This window comes from Diaphorina citri, unplaced genomic scaffold, assembly GCF_000475195.1.
Source record: "Diaphorina citri unplaced genomic scaffold, Diaci psyllid genome assembly version 1.1 scaffold612, whole genome shotgun sequence".
Lineage (NCBI taxonomy): Eukaryota > Metazoa > Arthropoda > Insecta > Hemiptera > Psyllidae > Diaphorina > Diaphorina citri.
The window spans coordinates 130,648-154,030 of record NW_007378045.1 but is presented as its reverse complement, the minus strand read 5'-3'; the positions used below and the strand labels follow the sequence as shown (position 1 = coordinate 154,030).

Sequence of the window (23,383 nt, the reverse complement as noted above, 5' to 3'; positions counted from 1 at the left end):
CACTTGTTTGGTCATTTGTTTATCCCTTTCCTAGAAATTCTAGAAAATCTTCACTCCTCTGCACCTTGATGGTGTGGTTTTCAAGTTGTTCTGTTTATAGCAGATTGTTGTTATTATTGTTGTTGTAGCGGTGTAGCTGCACCGAGTTGGGTTGATGGTCTGTAGCCAAGCCGAGCCAAGTCAAAATGGTGAGCTAACCCATTTACCGTCTACTCGTTGTGTGGTAATTTTCCCAAGGTTGAGTATCCCTGCGTTGACTATTTAGAATCTATTTAGATAAACATCACCATAATGATCACGGTGCTGATTATTCTGTTAATAGATACTGTTGATTATTCTGACTTGATGAATATGGAGATGTTGATGGAGAAAGTTTCAGATCCAACTCTCCTGAATAAAACGGAGACTGATGCGAATGTGGTTGCACCACAGGTAATTACACCGAATCAGACCAAACTGTTAAAATAAACATGAATGCCATATCGCCGTCGCAATCAGTAATTCACTACAGGGTGATATGGAAGAGATGGGAACGATTGCATAGGATTAAGGAGCGCGGTAGCGCTCCGCCTCGAATTATAAATAAATGGTCGATTCCTATGTAAAAAGTTGGGAAAAATCCAAATCTGAGGTCAAAACTCCGAAAAAAAACAACTGTAAAAGGTCGAAAATTCAATTTTTATAATGAAAAAGTTCAAAGTGTTTTTCCCTATTATTGAAAGCTTTTCCTTGTCTTATGTCGCAATTCACCTCAGTTGACCCATAAGTAACTTCTGCTTACGAAAAGAAAGTGCATAAATGTTAAAGTTAAGTTTTCGCCTTGTTTGGAATATGAATAGAAAATGAGAAGAAGAAGAAGAAGAAGAGAAGGAGAAGAAGCAGAAGAGGAAGAGGAGGGGGAGGAGGAGGAGGAGGAGGAGGAGAAAGAGGGGGAGGAGGAACTAACATATGAGTCTGTATACCTACTTATCTATGCTTAAGTAGGTAGGTACATACTACAATTTACTACATAGAGCAAGTATTACTGGTCTTTTTATGCTTTTTGCCAAATCATCTTGGGTTTGGAACTCAGTTGAAGATTCCCCATTACACGTTATCTGAAAGGAGTTTCAATAGGTACCATAAAATGGATTCCTTAAAGGAGAGAATGTTATTTGTCAAATGTTGTAGATAGCATTGCTGTCTGTATATCTGTTGCTATTGCTGCACAGACTTACAGCAATTAGAGTGGTCTTTTTTGCCTTGTTTTTACTGGTGGAAAATTGAAGGAATACTTACACGAAAATACTTATGAAAAGTCTTTTCAACGAGTTTTTGAAAATTTCTTCCCTCTGGCAATTTTCTGGATTTAAAAAAGAGGCTAGAAGAGACGCAACTCAGGAAGTTCCAATGACTCATGGATCTCCTTAAAGGAGAGAATGTTATTTGTCAAATGTTGTAGATAGCATTGCTGACTGTGTATCTGTTGCTTTTGCTGTACAGTGGGTGGAGTAAACATTTTTGAGTTGTGTTTAATGGTGGAAAATGGAGAAATAGAAGAGTGCTCACTAGTAACTTAAAGGAGAGAATGTTATTTGTCAAATGTTGTAGATAGCATTGCTGACTGTGTATCTGTTGCTTTTGCTGTACAGTGGGTGGAGTAGACATTTTTGAGTTGTGTTTAATGGTGGAAAATGGAGAAATAGAAGAGAGCTCACTAGTACTTGAAGATTACCCAACTTCATGGCGATGAAATACTTATGTACCTATTAAGAGTATTTTCAATGAGTTTTTGCAAATTTCTTCCCTCTGGGAATTTTCTGGAAAAAAGAGGTTAGAAGAGAGGCATCTCAGGAAGTTCCAATGACTCATGGATCTTCAAATATTGGAAACACTTTCCAAAACTATCTCGGGCTATCAACTTCACCCAGGCATACCAGACACGATTAATAAAAACTAATTGGGGCGATGAAAAACGTTTCAAATTAAAGTGTATCCCAGATTCCCATTAGAATGAGGGAATTCCAATACTTTCATCCTATCTAATAGATGAAATTGAGAAGGAAGTTGGGAAATACCGTACACGATATCGGAAGCATATCGGAGGAAGTAGAACTAGATGTAGAAAGAAAGACGTTAAAGAACACATCTCGAACATCGTGGAATACCATTTGGAATATCTCAAATAACACGTTGACATATGAATACATATAGTGTACTCGTTTTCCGGAGTTCTCTCCTTCCATTTCTCTCTCTCTTCCTCTCTCTATCTCTTCCTCTTTCTCTCTCTCTTTTTCTCTCCCTATCTCTCCCTATTTTGATTGGACAAAGATCCTTCAATTGGACAGTTGTTCTTGTCCCCCCCACCCCCACATTAATTTTCCTTAGCGTTCTTCGGAAATTTTAGATCCGAAAATATAGCTACAAAAGCCGCCGTCACACTTGAAAACTTTCTCAAAGCCCAAGAGAACCTTAAAAAGAAGAAATAAAGAAACATCTTTTCTTGATATTTTTTCCTTTTTCTTACGTATGAGGGAGAGAGAGAGTCGGAAGTGTAAAATTTAATAAAGATGATTCATCCAAGGCATAAAGCTTTAGAGGAGGTGACGTAATGACAAGGACAGAGGGAGGGAGAAATAATAACAAGTCATTGGGGGTAAAAAAGGGAAAAATACGCTTGGGGGAATTTTTATTGTCACTCGTCAAGTTTCATCGGTTATTTCTCCCCTGCCACTCACTCCCCCTCCAAAAAAGGGGGAAAAGCCTTAACAAACAATATATCCCATTCTGCTGTATTTTGTTGGTTTTCGTTGATTTTGGAGATTTTTTGTTTTTCTTTTTTTTATTTTTTTCTTGTGCTGTGTGTGGGTGGTGGCACTTGAAAATGTTGAGTTTTGTTTTTCCACAAAACAATTGAGTTTGAGGACAGAGAGAGGGAGAAATAATAACAAGTCATTGGGGGTAAAAAAGGGAAAAATACGCTTGGGGGAATTTTTATTGTCACTCGTCAAGTTTCATCGGTTATTTCTCCCCTGCCACTCACTCCCCCTCCAAAAAAGGGGGAAAAGCCTTAACAAACAATATATCCCATTCTGCTGTATTTTGTTGGTTTTCGTTGATTTTGGAGATTTTTTGTTTTTCTTTTTTTTATTTTTTTCTTGTGCTGTGTGTGGGTGGTGGCACTTGAAAATGTTGAGTTTTGTTTTTCCACAAAACAATTGAGTTTGATGGAAATTGTAAGCCGTGAATCGTTTTATATCCTTTTGATGAGAAATCCCCGTGACTTTTTGGAGATTCAGAAGAAACCTTTTGTCATTTGTTTAGACTTTCTGCTTCCTTTTTGGGAATTATGAAGTAAAGAAGGCAATTTTTATGTAATTTCATGCGAAAGTGATCTAGATTGCGGCTTACCATTGTGGACTACGTTGGGATGTCATGAAGTCTTAGTTCTAGAGTTCGAAGTCTACAGAGACACGCTAAAAACCCAACTGAGAGACAAAATAGACTCAAACTTTCACCTAGACAATATCGTAATTTGTATCAACAATTTTGTTATGATGATGGGCATGGTCTGTGTGGGTTTGATGATCTTGAATGGTGTGTTGATGTTTTTTACGTTGGGATGGAATTAGTTCCTGTACCGAGCAGCGGCCCATAGCACATCGAGCTGGGTCCTAATACCCATAGCATGATTCTCAATTCGTTTCAATCCTAATGGTGGGTCCAGACTTGTGCAATACAACGTGCAATGCAATGAAATTCGTTAGTTTGGACGTGTTTGAGAAAGTTGCAGCAAAGTTTTTTAAACATTGCAGCAAACGTTTGTGGGTATCCGAGAGCGATGGTCAGTTTTTAGTGCCAAAACACGTTTTGAGGTCCTTAGAGCCTAAATCCAAAGTTTCAGCCATTGGTCCGTGGGTGTGTCTGTGTGTCCCACAAAATAGACTCAAACTTTCACCTGGCAAGACAATATCGTAATTTGTATCAACAGTTTTGTTATGATGATGGGCATGGTCTGTGTGTGTGGGTTTGATGATCTTGAATGGTGTGTTTATTTTTTTATGTTGTTGATTGCGTTTTTGTTCTGAGAACCTCTGGTACCCACAGTGACTATTATCAAGTCTGATGATGGCACGGTGCTTTACCATCTATGAATTCTATGATGATGTTGCTATAACCATCTGTAATAGTACCTATAATGACGGGTATAGGTACCTCTTTAGTAAAAACCTACGTAATATCAAAGATCTCAGCGCTATGTATATGGGAAAGGTCCTTTTCAATTTGTCTTATTCGTTGTTTTGAAAAAGAGTCTTCAGAATCTGCATTTCTCCAACCTTGCAGATCAATCTGAGTTCTGACACAAACCTCAAAACTGTCAAATTAGAGCAGTACCTATTTAGTATTTACTCCATTTTAGCACTCTCTACTTCGTGTTCCTTTTATATTTCAAAGGCAGTAAGCACAGTTGGAGCAGAAAGTATTCATCTGATACTCGTAGGTAGATATATCAATAAATTTGTTAATGTACCGGAACATTCAGCGCTGTCCTATCCAAGCGATCCCAGGTGGAAAAAATTCTCACAGTAATAGCTTTCCATTTCCGGAGTTCTCTCCTTCCATTTCTCTCTCTCTTCCTCTCTCTATCTCTTCCTCTTTCTCTCTCTCTATTTTTCTCTCCCTATATCTCTCTCTCTCCCTTCTCACTCACACTCAGTTCGTTCACAATCTTCAGATAGTTGAATGATACATTAAAAGCTTTGTGTCTTTTTATGCTTTTTGCCAAATCATCTTGGGTTTGGAACTCAGTTAAAGATTCCCCATTGCAAGTTTTCTAAAAGAAGTAGAATGTCTTTGATGTGCGTTGCACTAGTTTTGACGTGTTTGCAAAGCATCGTGCAATGCAATGCAAATGATGTACCTACTATAGGCGATTACTAGTCACTGCGTTTCACATAAATCAAGCCCTCTCCCTCGATAAGTTTTATTACACCTCGCTGGTGTTTCATGACTTTTGTTTTCGTCTGCATTCAAAGCTTCAAATTATATCTCTTCCCCTTTTTTAGTCGTTTCTCAATCTTGATTTCCTCTATATGTTCCCCTCTTTTCATTATCTCAAATGTTAGATTAATCTGACAAATGATGTTCTACTCTCTGGCATCAGCATTTTTGTTTTCGTCTGCATTTAAAGCTTCAAATTATATCTCTTCCCCTTGTTTTGTCGTTTCTCAATCTTGATTTCCTCTATATGTTCCGCTCTTTTCATTATCTCAAATGTTAGATTAATCTGACAAATGATGTTCTACTCTCTGGCATCAGCATCAGTTTCTTGAAATTTATATCACAAACTCTTATTGCATATCAAGTTTGGTCCTAAAATCAACGCTTCTTAGACCAAAAACTCCAATTCTTGCATCACAAGACCCACAAGTTACATCAGTATTGGTAGATTTCCACTCTAATAGGGTCTGGCCATCAACTGTAAAGGTACCGAGCACACCAAAGTACTGAAAAGGCATTCCGGCGGATACAAAAGTCACCCACGTCTTCTTGTTAAACTTTTCAAAGAATCGAGGCCAAAGAACGAAGTCCTTTAACATGAAACTATTATTACAAATTATTATTACAAATAAAGTATATATCTATCTAACATGAAACTACGAACTAAACTTCAGTAGATGCTCCAGGAAAATTCCAAGGCTAGTTCAAAAGGCTTTCTTTTTTTTCCCCTGAAAATGAGCGGTAAGTTTTAACTGGGGGCAATGACCATCTAAATTTCACTGACAGCCATCCTATCCGGGCCCATTTGTATCCCGTCTTATGGTTGCTTCAATTGTTTATTTTTCCCCGGGGAATTCTATCTGGATATTTCTCCCATTTCCTGTTTCCCTTTCTTATCAATTTTCTTGCCCCTACCACCATTTTTTTCCGGCAGCAGTTCCATTTGGGCTTGACGTAGCTTTTTTTACGAGTTAAAGGTGTACTTTAAGTAAACAGGAATAATCTACTGAAATTTTCTACCTTTTTTTTACTTTCCTTATCCTATGTTGTCATGAAGTCTTAGTTCTAGAGTTCGAAGTCTACAGAGACACGCTAAAAACCCAACTGAGAGACAAAATAGACTCAAACTTTCACCTGGCAAGACAATATCGTAATTTGTATCAACAGTTTTGTTATGATTATGGGCATGGTCTGTGTGAGTTTGATGATCTTGAATGGTGTGTTGATGTTTTTTCGTTGTTGATTGCGTTTTTGTTGATACCTCTGGTACCCACGGCAGTGACTATGACTTTATGACTATTATCAAGTCTGATGATGGAACGGTGCTATACCATCTGTGAATCACATCTATGTTGCTATAACTATCTGTGATAGTATCTATAATGACGGGTACCATAGCATCTGTGATGTTGCTATCCATGTTGCTATAACTATAATGACGGGTACGTCTTTAGTAGAAACCTACGTAACATCAAACATCTCAGCGCTGTAAATAGAGGAAAGGTCTTTTTCAATTTGTCTTATTCGTTGTTTTGAAAAAGAGTCTTCAGAATCGGCATTTCTCCAACCTTGCAGATCATTCTGAGTTCTGACACAAACCTCAAAACTGTCAAATTACTGCAGTACCTATTTAGTATTTACTCCATTTTACTACTCTCTACTTCGTGTTCCTTTTATATTTCAAAGGCAGTAGGCAAGTTGGAGCAGAAAGTATATTCATCTGATACTCGTAGGTAGATATATCAATAAATTTGTTAATGTACCGGAACATTCAGCGCTGTCCTATCCAAGCGATCCCAGGTGGAAAAAATTCTCACAGTAATAGCTTTCCATTTCCGGAGTTCTCTCCTTCCATTTCTCTCTCTCCTCCTCTCTCTATCTCTTCCTCTTTCTTTCTGTCTCTCTCTTTTTCTCTCCCTATCTCTCCCTTCTCACTCACACTCAGTTTGTTCACAATCTTCAGATAGTTGAATGATACATTAAAAGCTTTGTGTCTTTTTATGCTTTTTGCCAAATCATCTTGGGTTTGGAACTCGTTGAAGATTCCCCATTACACGTTATCTGAAAGGAGTTTCAATACCATAAAATGGATTCCTTAAAGGAGAGAATGTTATTTGTCAAATGTTGTAGATAGCATTGCTGACTGTGTATCTGTTGCTTTTGCTGTACAGTGGGTGGAGTAAACATTTTTGAGTTGTGTTTAATGGTGGAAAATGGAGAAATAGAAGAGTGCTCACTAGTAATTGAAGATTACCCAACTTCATGGCGATGAAATACTTATGTACCTATTAAGAGTATTTTCAATGAGTTTTTGCAAATTTCTTCCCTCTGGGAATTTTCTGGGAAAAAAGAGGTTAGAAGAGACGCATCTCAGGAAGTTCCAATGACTCATGGATCTCCAAATATTGGAAATACTTTCCAAAACCATCTCGGGCTATCAACTTCACCCAGGCATACCAGACACGATTAATAAGAACTAATTGGGGCGATGAAAAACGTTTCAAATTAAAGTGTATCCCAGATTCCCATTAGAATGAGGGAATTCCAATGCTTTCATCCTACCATTCCGTTAAATTTCACACACCAAAGTTCACATATTTATCACACAAAATTTCACCCATCACAAATCTATCTCGGGCTATCAACTTCACCCAGGCATACCAGACACGATTAATAAAAACTAATTGGGGCGATGAAAAACGTTTCAAATTAGAGTGTATCCCAGATTCCCATTAGAATGAGGGAATTCCAATGCTTTCATCCTACCATTCCGTTAAATTTCACACACAAAAGTTGACATATCACACAAAATTTCACCGATCACAAATTTAATTTGTTCAGACACAATAATCCCTCCACATACTCTTCGTCAAAATGCCCCACCACCGACAGACGCATCTCAGGAAGTTCCAATGACTCATGGATCTCCAAATATTGGAAATACTTTCCAAAACCATCTCGGGCTATCAACTTCACCCAAGCATACCAGACACGATTAATAAAAACTAATTGGGGCGATGAAAAACGTTTCAAATTGAAGTGTATCCCAGATTAAGGAGCGCGGTAGCGCTCCGCCCCGCCAAGTCAAGAAAGTTTGATTCCCATTAGAATGAGGGAATTCCAATGCTTTCATCCTACCATTCCGTTAAATTTCACACACCAAAGTTCACATATCACACAAAATTTCACCCAATGAAATTTTAAGCATTTCTATTGAAATCAGCGTGTTTCGAACTTCCTTTATCAGCGAAGAAAAAAAAAGTGGTTGAGCCCCATTGGACTATCTGGAGCAGTTTGGCAATTAGACCGCAAACTTGCGATTTATAGACTCACACCTTTTCTTTGTTTAGTGTTTTGGAGGACTTAGACTTAGAGAGTGGTGTCACCCAATTCCAATTAGGTAAGTGATTATCATAAAGTGAGCCATATTAGATATTATCATTATTATCATTGGTCTCACTACACATGCCTTGTTGCGGCAAGTAATGTTGACTTTGGGTAAGTGCTTGAAGAACGTCCAGAAAGAAGAAGTCAAAAGGATCTCCTACATGTGCTCAATCAGGCGTAACATCGTTATGGGGTAGTATATCCTACGTCAGAGTGGAAATGAATACGTTACACTATCCTAGTGGAAATGGTTTCCAGTTCAGGGGCAGAAGAAAACGCCCCGAAATATTGTAAACATCATCAATTACTCACGTTTTGACAGAATCGAGTCTGTGAGCTCGACCGTCTGATAATATTTTTTTTATATTTCGTTATGGATAGATCGGCTAGTGATGTAAACAAAACGTTAGGTATGAGGATTGAGGAAACGCGAGAAATGCATTCACAATATTTGACCATTTTCTGAAATTTTTCTCAGTAGAATGCACATTTGTGCTCTTTCCATTAAAATACGTACGAGTATTTTCAATTAAAACAACAAAATATTATCATTGGTCTTACACTACACTTGCCTTATTGCGGCAAGTAATGTTGACTTTGGGTAAGTGCTTGAAGAACGTCCAGAAAGAAGAACCAGGAGGCTAATATGTATGTGACTGTATGTGATCCAGTGGTAGTTGAAGCACTTAACCAATTCAATCCAATACCCACTAAAACTGTTTGCAATTTGCAGTTTTCTTTTCAGATTTGATTGATCTCTAGCTCTTAGAAAAGAAAGTAAACAAATCTGTTCAATGGCACATTCTATGTGACTGTATGTGATCCAGTGGTAGTTGAAGCACTTAACCAATTCAATCCAATACCCACTAAAACTGTTTGCAATTTGCAGTTTTATTTTGAGATTTGATTGATCTCTCTTAGAAAAGAAAGTAAACAAATCTGTTCAATGGCACATTGAATGAGAATCAAGAGGCATCTGTTCATTGTAAAAATACAATTGGAATTATCGAGACGCTCGTTTCCGAAACAAACCCCCATGTTTATAAATAATGGGCTCTTAATAGACTCCCCTAGTAGTTTCTAGACCCTCTAATAGATGAAATTGAGAAGGAAGTTGGGAAATACCGTACACGATATCGGAAGCATATCGGAGGAAGTAGAACTAGATGTAGAAAGTAAGATGTTAAAGAACACATCTCGACGATGAAATTGAGAAGGAAGTTGGGAAATACCGTACACGATATCGGAAGTATATCGGAGGAAGTAGAACTAGATGTAGAAAGTAAGATGATAAAGAACACATCTCGAACATCGTGGAATACCATTTCGAATATCTCAAATAACACGGTGACATATGAATACGTATAGTGTACTCGTACATGTAGGTATATGTTGCTGTGATTTCTAGAAGTGGTGTGAATATTTTGATAGTCAACCGCGATTAATGCGATTATCAGTTGTCACCAAGGCTTTTTAGTGAGCATTCTAAATAGCAAAATTCGAAGGCTCCTCATACTCATCAAGATCTTTGTAATGTTTCGTATGCGATTTCAGTGATTCGTCAAGAAGCCTTGGTGAGACTTGATAATCACGGTCAAATATTCGTATTTTTACGGTCAAAAGCTGTGTCCACACGTAGTCGGCCGGCTCGACCGACGTCGACAAAACCGTACACTGCCTCGACAACATAGATTCATGTTATGGACACAGCTAAAGAAAGAGCACTATTAAGTAGGTATTGATAATCGCGGTTAAATACCAATGTTCCTACAACTTCAAGAATTCACAGCAACATATATACAGCGATATCTTGAGACTCAATGTGACATGGCACGAGTCATGTAATGAAGTAATTAGAGAGGTTGGAACATATTATGTTCCAACCTCTCTCCCTAGACCTAGAGTATGATATGTGACCCCTAAAATCTAAAATACTGCAATTGAGGGATTAGAGTCTGAAGTTGGAACGGGAACTAGAGAAATTCCCGCAATTGCTGCTCATTTTAGCATGATTAACCGAGATTTACAATGTTGGTTTTTTAGGCGAGGAAATATTGTTCTTTTGCATGTTTGCCTTTGCAGGAAAAATGTTTCCGCCCGGGTTTTCAGGAATTTATTGTTCTTGTTTTTCGGAAGGGGAAGAATTTTCCAAGGAGTTTAATTTTGAGTTTTATGCTGATGCTGCTGCATAAAATTCGTCAAGAAGCCTTGGTGAGACTTGATAATCACGGTCAAATATTCGTATTTTTACGGTCAAAAGCTGTGTCCACACGTAGTCGGCTGGCTCGACCGACGTCGACAAAACCGTACACTGCCTCGACAACATAGATTCATGTTATGGACACAGCCAAAGAAAGAACACTATTAAGTAGGTATTGATAATCGAGGTTAAATACCAATGTTCCTAACCGGAAAACAGCTACAACTCTGTACAAGCATTAATCAATAAGAGGAGAATTATAATTGTGACGTACATTGGAGAATAACAGCAGAATTGAATTTAGATTATTTTCCAATACATTCACATCACATTACTTATAGCTTACTTATTTTGATTACACCACTCAAAACAATTTATATATATTTTGGTTATATTGATGAATTTTGATTACTTTTTTTTTTGGTACTCTATTATTTATTTTGATTTGTATTCTCTGACGCGGTCAATTAATCATGATTAAGGAAATCCTTTTAAAGATTGAACGACCTTGGTTCTCGTCTCAATACTGACTGTCTGTGAATCAATATAATCAATAACCGAACATGCAAACATATGTACAAGTTTACAAAGAGAATAATCTGGTGACCAATTTCTGTAATATATGCAATTCCGCATCCTTTCAAGAATTCACAGCAACATATACAGCGATATCTTGAGACACAATGTGACATCGCACGAGTCATGTAATGAAGTAATTAGTGGCATTTTGAAATATATGTTCCAACCTCTCTCCCTAGAGTATGATATGTGACCCCTAAAATACTGCGATTGAGGGATTAGAGTCTAAATTTCTGAAATGATTCAGAGTCGTTCTTATCAAAAGAGAATCAATTATTTTGTGTTCCCTGAAAAAAGACAAGGAATTGCGAAATTCATGTTTTACGGATTTAGAGGGGATTTTCGTCAATTTATTGAGTTGAGTGAGGACAATAATGTTTTTGTTGAAGTGAATGATTGAGCGATTTTTTTTTTCTAAATTGGGGATTAACTCTGACTGGGCAGGCGGTATTGAACGTTTTCTTGTTGTTCTTGTATTTTTTGGCACATGTAACGTTCAAGGACATTGAAATTGCTCAAGGATTATTGTTATTCCTTGTGTAATTTTGCTGTTCAAATTAAGTGTGCAATGTTCAAAATGCCTTTGATCCATAATGTACTGGACAGGTTTAACATGAAACTATTATTACAAATTATTATTACAAATAAAGTATATATCTATCTAACATGAAACTACGAACTAAACTTCAGTAGATACTTCAGGAAAATTCCAAGGCTAGTTCAAAAGGCTTTCCTTTTTTCCCCTGAAAATGAGGGGTAAGTTTTAACTGGGGGCAATGACCATCTAAATTTCACTGACAGCCATCCTATCCGGGCCCATTTGTAACCCGCCTTATAGTTGCTTCAATTGTTTATTTTTCCCCCGGGAATTCTATCTGGATATTTCCCCCATTTCCTGTTTCCCTTTCTTATCAATTTTTTTGCCCCTACCACCATCTTTTTCCGGCAGCAATTCCATTTGGGCTTGACGTAGCTTTTTTTACGAGTTAAAGGTGCACTTTAAGTAAACAGGGATAATATACTGAAATTTTCTACTTTTTTTTACTTTCCTTATCCTATAAGAAGGAAAGTAATGTATTTCAACAACGAGTATACGTGTTTGGGGCTCCGTCGCTATGGCCTGAATTTCAGGTTCGTCCATGTCTTGGGTTGTACCATCTCTCCAATAAACCAATTGTAATAAACCAATTGTAACAATTATTATTACAAATAAAGTATATATCTATCTCATAAAATTTCTTGTCATTTTGGGACTCGAATCCGATAGATCGAGTTTAAAATCCTTGGTGTTGCTTTAACGCTTGTTTTCGCTTATGATATTTACGGTGGTTTCTTAACTTACCTTTAACGCAAACATAATAAACATATTTTTAAAAACACTTGTTATACAATTAGGTATGTAACACTTGTTGTACTTACAATTTTTATTTACATACCGTGCTTTGTAGTTCAAATTACTTTCAGATTTCAAAATCGCGTGATACGTATAATTAATAGAGATGTAAATCCTGTGAGGATGTCCAAGATTGTCAGCCTGTTATCTATGTATCTTCAGCGTTTGTATATTTATAAAAACACTTGTTATACAATTACGTATGTAACACTTGTTGTACTTACAATTATTTACATACTGTGCTTTGTAGTTCAAATTACTTTCAGATTTCAAAATCGCGTGATACGTATAATTACTTAATAGAGATGTAAATCCTGTGAGGATGTCCAAGATTGTCAGCCTGTTATCTATGTATCTTGAGCGTTTGTACTCAATTACTCATGGCATCTTAATATTCCTAATTGACCAGAGTTTAAATGACACTAATGATAGGCTTCCTCAATTCGATAAGAATGATATAAGCGTGTCTATTGATCTAGACGTGATAATTATACCTGTCAGAGAAGTAAGACAAGTGACTGGGTTGAATGGCAGAGATTGTCTCAGTCAATAATAGTGAGTAGGGGAGACCGGGGCGTGTTCGGACGCTTTTCACTTTTTGATTTTTTAAATTTTTTTCCGAGTTTCGGCAAGATCAAACATAACGTGGCTGAGTTATTCGCCCTGTCTGAACAAGCCCCACGTCCGAACACACCCCGGTCTCCCCCTAGACGTGATAATTATACCTGTCAGAGAAGTAAGACAAGTGACTGGGTTGAATGGCAGAGATTGTCTCAGTCAATAATAGTGAGTAGTCCTCCATTTGAAGAACCTGTATTTTTGAAGATTAGGGTACTGATTTAGAAAGAGTTTATTGTTAAAGTTGTTCAAATGGAGTGGCAACTTTGACGGAAACTTACTTTTCGGAGAAAGAGAAAAAAAAGTGAGAATTGAGAAAATTCAATTTACCCATTACATTTTATTCCTCAACTCACAAACAGCCTAACTGAAAAAGAGCAAAAAAGTAATTAAGCAAAATTTTATCTTTCCTCTTTTTTAAACAGAAAAAGGGGGCTTTTTTAACTGATGGGCTTTGTTTGGGCTGAAATTTCAGAAAGTTGGAACGGGAACTAGAGAAATTCCCGCAATTGCTGCTCATTTTAGCATGATTAACCGAGATTTACAATGTTGGTTTTTTAGGCGGGGAAATATTGTTCTTTTGCATGTTTGCCTTTACAGGAAAAATGTTTCCGCCCGGGTTTTCAGGAATTTATTGTTCTTGTTTTTCGGAAGGGGAAGAATTTTCCAAGGAGTTTAATTTTGAGTTTTATGCTGATGCTGCTGCATAATCAAATGGCAATATTCTTCGACTAATTACCTCTCATTATTATTAGTTCTAGCCTGATGCCAGTTATATGCCAGAATCGCCACAATGTGTAACAAAACCAACCAGTTCGGAATCTGGCATTCTCCAAATGTCCAATTCGATTTGTCAGCCTAGTTAGCTCTGAAGGTATCACGCAAGTCCTAGCTTGTGGTAAGTCGTGGGTTCGATTCCGGTTGAACCGAAATTTATGCTAAACAGATAAGGTTCGTTCTTGGAACGACCCCGGCGGGTATTCTCCTATCCTGTCCTCCTCTGCACGCGCTATCAATCCAAAAGAGGGAAAACGAGCTTCAGAAGAGGAGAAATTGCGGACGGAAAATACAGCTAAATTATTTAGATATTTATTATCCAGGCGTAGGCTGCCGGTTTTTAGATTGGAAGTTCAACAAGTGGTGTGACGGGTTAAGTGGGTTGCATGACTGGAATACATATCCGGGCCCGTGGAAATTAACCCTTTCACACACACCGGCCTGATGAGAGTACCTGTTTGAATTTGGGTAAGAAATAAAGAATATTATTTAGTGTAAACTTTTTAAACTACAATATTAGACTCTAAAGTAGATTATACGAACATACGTAATCGGCATAGGTCTTAGGCGAGCGTGGAAAAGAAAGGAACAACATAGGTACCTGGAAAGGTGTGTGTGTGTGTGTGTGTGTGTGTATGTGTGTGTGTGTGTGTGTGTGTGTGTTAGAGAGAGAGAGAGAGAAAGAAAGAAACGGACTAAGAAGGCCTCTATAGTTTGAAGTTGTTGCTTGCTTGTTCTTATTTTGATTCGTTCAAATAGATCAAGTGTAGATGTAATTAAAAAAAAGAGAGAGAGAGAGAGAGAGAGAGAGAGAGAGAGAGAGAGAGAGAGAGAGAGAAAGAAACGGACTAAGAAGGCCTCTAGTTTGAAGTTGTTTGCAAGTTATTTTAAGCGGGGGTTTGAACTTGTATGCAAATTTCTGAACCAAAATAGACATTGTAAATTGCAAATTTTGCAACCTACTTGAAAAATAAATGAACTGGAATTGGAGTTGTTGAATAGGGCGTTAGAATGGAAACTCCAGGTATGCATCCAAGAATATTAGCATTTTTTTTAGTTGAAAAGTTAGAAAAAAAACATATCTCCATGATGAATCCAAAAAAAAAAATAACTGTAAAAGGTCGAAAATTCAATTTTTATTTTCCGTTCTAATGAAAGAGTTCAAATATGTGTGACGTCAGACTTTACGCAGTTGTTTTTTTCGTCCGTTAGGTAGCGCCACTATGCAAGCGCGCTAGCGGAGGAGCAGAAAGAAATGCGCAGAAACGTATGCGCACAAACACATTAATGCGTTGCCTGCGAGGGAGCTTTGCTCGGGACATTTGATGTGACGTCATCGCCTACGGGAGCGTATGCCGTGACGTCAAAGTTCACGATTTACCGATATTTTTTAAATCGATTTGTCTCGGGATCTAGAAGTCGTAGAAGAAAAAGAAAAATTCCGTCGGTCCTCGTATTTCCTGCTCTATGACTTTGAAACATCACCCAAGTAAGCGCAACTGATCTATTGGCAATGTGCCCGATTTTTTCCTCTTGGGTTACCGTACCTGTATACAGAAATTTGCTCATGACTGTACCTACTGTCCATATTTAGAACAAACAAAAGGTAGGTGCAGAAATTTCTGCTCGCCAGTGTAGCAAAGAAAACAGGTACTCGTAAGTTCCACTCGCGAGAAGTACATATACAAACGAGTGTATTGTACAAAAAAAATTAAAAAAAAAAAAAAAAAAAAAAAAACACATTACCTCTTTTCCAATTTGTTTACGACAGTTACGATCAGGGAACAGTTTTGCAAAATAATAGCTAATAGTTATCTATAGGTATTGTTGGTAATCACTAATCATGGACAAATACAATGTACAATGGAGGGCGGAACCCCAAAATGTTCAGATCGACGCATTCGTGATGAATTCATGATAATACCTACATAATTATTATGTATTAACAGATTGCAAAATTGCAATGTCTATTCCCGTGCATTTTGAATAGGATGTCCCTTGTTGTACTATGTATGACGTACAATGTACATTGTTCGTACCTCTTTTTTTTTACTAATTCTGTCAACAACTTTCCTTTTTACTCTGGCAATGCCTCCACTGGTCGCTACGCGATTAAAGTAGCTACCCATCACTAAATTGTCCTCAGAAGACTGAGTGTCCGTATCAGAAACACAGAACCGAAAAAACTTCGACTTGATCGGTAGTCGAACCCGGAACCTCCAGTGTGCAAGCCTACACACGGGAACAACATGAGGAAGGTCCATTTTCGGACTCATGTTGGTCTTTATCGTAGGTTTGGATACTGCTCCACATGGCAACATGGCTAAACCAATGACAAGTTGGCAACATGTACAAGTGTAGGTAGACTTGTAAGTACTTAATACTACACTCTTGAACAGAAAAATCGGAACAAATCCATCCCCAGACTATCCGACAGGATGGCTTTATCACGCACGTGGGGTTATATGTATACCAGTTCCACTACGATACACGGAAGTTAAGCAACGTTGAGGCTGTTGCATGATTGGATGGGGGGATCAAGTGGACATCTCATATCTCTGTCTTTATTTTACTTTAATTTATTAATGTTTTGGGGAGAGAAAAAATGTTTAGAAGAAACAGCTTGAATTGGCAATGTGCCCGATTTTTTGCTCTTGGGTGTACCGTACCTACACAGTATAGTTACCTATAGTTCAGCGAATACAGAAATTTTTGCTCATGACTGTACCTACTGTCCATACAGCCAGTAGGTATTATGTAGGTGCAAAAATTTCTGCTCGTCTGTGTAGCAAAGAAAACAGGTACTCGTAAGTTCCACTCTCGAGAAGTACATAATACAAACGAGTGTGTTGTACAAAACTTACATACACAATGGCAATCGATGACCTTGAATTGTGACGTCACCAGATACACCAAGTAAATTACCAACTTGGATTTCGATGTCAGAAAAGTTATGATTTTCAACTTTGTAGGTGGAGACAGTTAGGGAGGATTTTACCATTTCAGTTCCTGGTAGGCCTGTTAACCTAACAGCCTGTTAGGGTGGATTTCAACAGATTCTTTCAGTCTCTAGAAAGTTTGTTAACCTAATACAGCCTGTTAGGTTCCATTTGATTTATACATATAGGCTTAACAGGTCTGGTAGGGGCTAAACAGAATGTTCATGAAATCTACCGCAACCTAATAAAATCATCTTCTTTGCTATTCAGCCCCTTCACTTTATGCTGTTTTCTCTTTTCTACTCACTGTTTCACGATTTTGAGGACACCCTGTAGGTTTGATTAGCTGCAATGTGAATGAGTGTGAGTATTACTTCCGCAATATGATGCCCAAAAAATTATGAATGGTTGGGGAGAGAAAAAATGTTTAGAAGAAACAGCTTGAATTGGCAATGTGCCCGATTTTTTGCTCTTGGGTGTACCGTACCTACACAGTGTAGGTACCTCTGGTTCAGAGAATACAGAAATTTTCGCTCGTGACTGTACCTACTGTCCATATTTAGAACAGCCAGTAGGTATTATGTAGGTGCAGAAATTTCTGCTTGTCAGTATAGCAAAGAAAACAGGTACTCGTAAGTTCCACTCTCGAGAAGTACATACAAACGAGTGTGTTGTACAAAACTTATATACACAATGGCAATCGATGACCTTGAATTGTGACGTCACCAGATACGTATTGTACTTACGCAGTCATATATTAATAATAACAATAAAAAATGTTGAATGGTGGGGTTTTAAGACTATAATTAATCAAAATAATTGTTAAGAAACTAAAAAAATCGTGATTTTATTATTGAACGAATCAAGAAACATCATTAAAAAAATGTCATATGTGGGTCTCGATCTTGCAACCTTTACGTATTGTACTGATGATCTTAAATCTCTACTGAGGTGTAAGTCCGGTTTGGTTATGCTCTCGGTTGTGGGATTGTGCTGATACCATGCGATTCGCTTCAGTAGTTAAGCGCTACATTGATGAGCAAAAAGTTCGACACAGATTGAGCTAAGAACTTTACAAGATCTACTTACACGTCCTATTTTGCATCAAAAAGACAGCCAAATGAGCATTAAAAAACAATAATTTATTGTGCTTGTTAATACTGTCGTTCCCAGATTAAAATGCATCTTGCTTGGAATCGAACCACCGAGTTCAAGATAGGTACTTAAATAGTAGAATATAGTGATCCCTTTTCTCGTACCCCTATCCTACAACGTATCTAAAATTCTAAACCCAACAGCATTGGTGTACGAACCTTGGACATAGATAATATGTACGTCGCGTCAATTCCATTCTAATAGTTTAATTTAAGAATCAACATATATTATATAGATAGTAGTACCTTCACACATACAACTACATACTGTCAGTATTACATGTTAACCGTAAGTCTAATGATATATTTACTAGAGCTTGGTATGCGCATTGCGCACGTATGTTTATCTGAACCAAACAGAAATAATTCCAACACAAATTATCTTGCATTGATTTGACCTCGATCAACTTACATAGGTAAATAAATAGATACATAGATGAACGAATAGATAGTAGATACATAGAAAGATATATGATATACCTACCTACTAGTATCTTAGATCACGCAATACGCAAATCAAATTGAGGTAGATGTATGAATATTGAGCTATGTATGAGATAGTATTCATTCAATAACTGATGTGATTGCCATGATTCAAGGTCAAAACATGAAACATGAACTCTTTTCGTTCGTTCGTTCAAAAGGAATGTATTTCTGTTATTTTCTGGTATATTTCATGTAGTTTATTTTTCCCACATAGTTATATTTCCTTGAGGCTATAAAAATTGAAATTTACAAGTACCACGGCCACATAAATACTTTGGTGTAAAAGAGAGTACAACAAGAAGTGAAATACCACATCCTAAGTACCTACTTTGTTGTAAAAGACTGTACAACACGTGAAATTTCTCTTTGGTGACGAAGTGAGGCGTTAAATTATGATTGGCCTGTCAGCTGGTGTGAACGTAAACATGATTTATTGCTTACGGCCCCCCACACTCGCGGCGAAGTGGAGGAATTTGTTGCTTTTTTTATGAGGGGATTTTTTTTGCTGATTTTATGTTCCCTCCCTCCCCCTTTACCTCCCTGCTTCTTTCTCCACTTTACACTTCTTCTTTCTGCCCTCTCCCTCCTTCACCACCTCTTATTTATGTCCTCCTCCTCCTTCTTTCTCTCTCTCCTCCTTCCTCTTTTTAGCTGGGTTTATATAATTTTGGAGGAATTTGTCATGTTGTGCCTAAACGATTATTTATTGAGGGGGAAATTCGATGTAGACCATATTTTATTGGGATACACTCAAGATAGGTTGGTGGGGGTATTTTTTTGTGGTATCAGTTTCAGTTTAGTTCGTCGCAGAATTTTCGGGCAAAAGATTTTTCTTCAAATTTTAATTACTCACCTAATGGATCTACCTGTTTATTACATTTTTCTAACTCTACAGTGTAGATCAAAAAAATAAAAATAACCTGGATATAAAATGAATTTTTATATCGATTATAGCTTCCTAGTGACTCAAAAAACACAACCCCGACCCAAAGTTGTGGATTTGTCGAAAAATGAAAAGCCCACCCCTAAAGGGAATCTAAGATCCAGAGGAAGATTCAAAATAAATGGCAAATAAATGGCGGAGTAGATCATGAAAAGCGACACAAAAACTTCAAAACCGCATTCTAACCGCAATTTTTCGGAATTTAGACAAGATATGAACCTAATTATTCACCCAAAACATTGCGTACATAGGTACATTTGGAAGTCAAGAACATAATATATATCTATCTATATTTATAATATCCATATGGATGTATATCGTATATATCTGTAAGTATACGTACTTGCCATTGGTTCCGCTTTAGCCGCCAAAGAGGGAGAGCAATCAAACAACCGAATTTGGGATCCGGAGACATCATGATTGAATACTTGACAACTTTGTGAAGGACCAAATTGTTGGATTGTTTCCAAAACCAGTCCTTTGTATTCTATTCAATAAATAAAATTACTCTCTTTGTCTTTGAAAAGGGATTTAAAGATGTCTACTGTTAAAGTTTTACTCTCAAAAGCAAGACAATGCCCTAAGACAAACTGTAGTAGGTACTAGGTTGATAGTAACAATACGAGAACATAACGTATGGATATCGAAGACAAACGTATTTTTTCTATACGAATACGAAGAAATACGTGTGGAAATCGAGGCTTTGGTGGGGTTTTCGTGGAGGTTCTTTGATGATATTATTTGAAAGGTGTTAGTTGAAGCCCACTAAAACCTATTAATAAAAAGTGTGTGGTACCTACCAACATATATTAGTGAGTCATTTAAAAGTCATTCACATTTCTAACGAAACAAATTTCAATATACCTACCTATAAAATCATGGGTACATAAAATCATGTGCTCGATAACAAATGCAAAACAATTATTCAACGTTTTGTGTAAACACATGAAAAAAATCTCTTTTTTTTTAAGCACGGAAAAATGAGAGAAATATTTTACGAGTTTTGAAAAAACAATAAAACGGAGTATAAAGAGTTATTCTTGTTTACAATAAGCGTGATTGATTCCGTACTCTCTCTGTACATTTTTGTAAATCATTTGTGAAGAATTTGTAAATTTGTACTCGTATTTGTAAGTCGAACAGCTCACACTTTATAAATTACGTTTGGTACTTTGAGTATTGAAAAAATCAGACACGTTTTACATGTAGGTATGAACTTTTTACATACATGCCAGTCTTGATAAATCTGAAAAATTGTCTGGAAATTTCGGAAAATCTGGAGCAAAAAACCGGGTAGAGACAGTGGCGTACTAAATAAATGGTCAATTCCTATGTAAAAAGTTGGGAAAAATCCAAATCCGAGGTCAAAACTCCGAAAAAATAACTGTAAAAGGTCGAATATTCAATTTTTATTTTCCGTTCTGATGAAAGAGTTCAAAGATGTGTGACGTCAGACTTTACGCAGTTATTTTTTTTTTTCGTCCGCTGGTAAGCGCAACTGATCTATTGCACCATTGTACGTGATTTCTGATTTATGATCTGATTCCCGCCCAAGTAAATTACCAACTTGGATTTCGATGTCAGAAAAGTTATGATTTTCAACTTTGTAGGTGGAGACAGTTAGGGAGGATTTTACCAATATTTTCCAGTTCCTGGTAGGCCTGTTAACCTAACAGCCTGTTAGGGTGGATTTCAACAGATTCTTTCAGTCTCTAGAAGGTCTGTTAACCTAATACAGCCTGTTAGGTTCCATTTGATTTATACATATAGGCTTAGCAGGTCTGTTAGGGGCTAAACAGAAAGTTCATGAAATCTACCACAACCTAATAAAATCATCTTCTTTGCTATTCAGCCCCTTCACTTTATGCTGTTTTTTTTTCTTTTCTACTCACTGTTTCATGATTTTGAGGACACCCTGTAGGTTTGATTAGCTACAATCTGAATGAGTGTGAGTGTTACTTCCGCAATATGATGCTCAAAAAATTATGAATGGAATGTGAAGATTGAGGTAGGTCGAGGTATAATAAATAGAAGTCCGTCGTGAAGGAGGAAGAACTTTTACTGATCAACGGATGTCCAATAACATTGGAGGGTGAAGATGGTGAGGCCATCAAGAATGCTCTCCTCCATGGTAACATTCCAAACTGTGATCTCCTCAACCAAATACTCATCCGGGCGGGGATTCTCAAAGCCCCCGTCCGTCTAGAAACAAACCTCAGTGTCAAATCTAGTGTTGTGACACGGGAAGAAGTCAGTGTTTCCAAACATGGTGCCATCATTGACGAAAGATCTCGAGAAACCAAAGAGGACAACTTCTACACCAGTAGTTCCAGTGAGATTTGGGAACCCATGAAACCCAAGTCACGTCTGCAGAAAGAATCAGCATCTCAGACACACCTCACGACAAATCCTCCGTTGCGACTCTTACCTCAGACAACTTATTCCTCGAGTCAGGCAACTTCAGGACAAAGTCACTCGACCATTCCAAGTTGTATGCAACCATCTTCTTCTTCATGTTCCTCATTTGACTCGTCGTCAGCTTATTCCTCGGAAGATCAAACCGATTATGTTCCCAAACTACGAAACCTGACACTCTCCTCTTCTAATAAGAATGTTCCTCTCTGTAAATCTTCAACCTTCGTCAAGTCTTCGCCGATTTCACAGAATGTATCCAAATCTTCACTGGTGAGTGTTCCCGTTTAGCCTTTTTAATATTGCATGTCGCTTTCTTTTTAATTTTGGCACTTGGTCTATTCACACATGTACCTATTAAGTTTTCTTTAATTGCATGTATTTTTGTCATGTACCTTTGTCGCTTTCTTTTTAATTTTGGCACTTGGTCTATTCACACATGTACCTATTAAGTTTTCTTTAATTGCATGTATTTTTGTCATGTACCTACGTATGTACGTAACTTGTAATTGTTTTGTTTTTGGTAATAATAGGTACTATTAAGTAGAAACAAATCATACACTGTTTACGAGAGTTAGATCACAGGCTGCAACATTTCCATCTTTGCAACATATTGTCCTAACATTGCACTTCTCTATCTCGATGACCTGTTACACGAGTTCGTAGACAATTCTAACAGTTAGCGAAGTTCAGAGACAGTTCTCCTCTAGTCAGAAGTTCATGCATCATGGGAATGCTATTCAGACACACGTTCAACTTGAGAACGGAATTAAAACATGGAAATATATCACATATCACATGACATAGAACATAATTAGTCTGCACGGGATCATGATAACAGATCTCGAATCACATGACAATCTATTCGTCATTCATGTACACGATGTGGATTGCAGACAATATAGATTTTAGACGAGTTATATTCTTCAAAGTGATTGTATACTGAAACACAATAAATAAATATTCAATATTCAGCCTGTTAGCGTAGATTTCAACAGATTCTTTCAGTCTCTAGAAAGTCTGTTAACCTAATACTAATACAGCCTGTTAGGTTCCATTTGATTTATACATACATATAGGCTTAACAGGTCTGTTAGGGGCTAAACAGATAGTTCATGAAATCTACCACAACCTAATAAAATCATTAAATCATCTTCTTTGCTATTCACCCCCTTCACTTTATGCTGTTTTTTTCTTTTCTACTCACTGTTTCATAATTTTGAGGACACCCTGTAGGTTTGATTAGCTACAATCTGAATGAGTGTGAGTGTTACTTCCGCAATATGATGTTCAAAAAATTATGAATGGAATGTGAAGAATGATTGAGGTAGGTTGAGGTATAATAGACTTCCGCAATATGATGCCCAAAAAATTATGAATGGAATGTGAAGAATGATTGAGGTAGGTCGAGGTATAATAGACGATATAGAGAGATAGAATCGAAGGATATTCAAACGCTAGACTCTAGACAGACCTGTATTCGTCAAGATATTTCTGCAGATGATTTATCTGTCA

General features: G+C 37.2%; 1 protein-coding gene across 1 annotated transcript in view; it reads left to right on the top strand.

Moving 5' to 3' along the window:
• Positions 1 to 291: 291 nt before the first annotated feature.
• LOC113467984 overlaps positions 292 to 23,383 on the top strand; it is a 33,988-nt gene continuing 10,896 nt past the window's right edge. Inside the window, exons 1-2 of the mRNA XM_026824567.1 lie at positions 292 to 432; positions 21,488 to 21,636. Coding sequence (XP_026680368.1) covers positions 292 to 432; positions 21,488 to 21,636 — 290 coding nt within the window. The remainder of the gene's footprint in view (positions 433 to 21,487; positions 21,637 to 23,383) is intronic.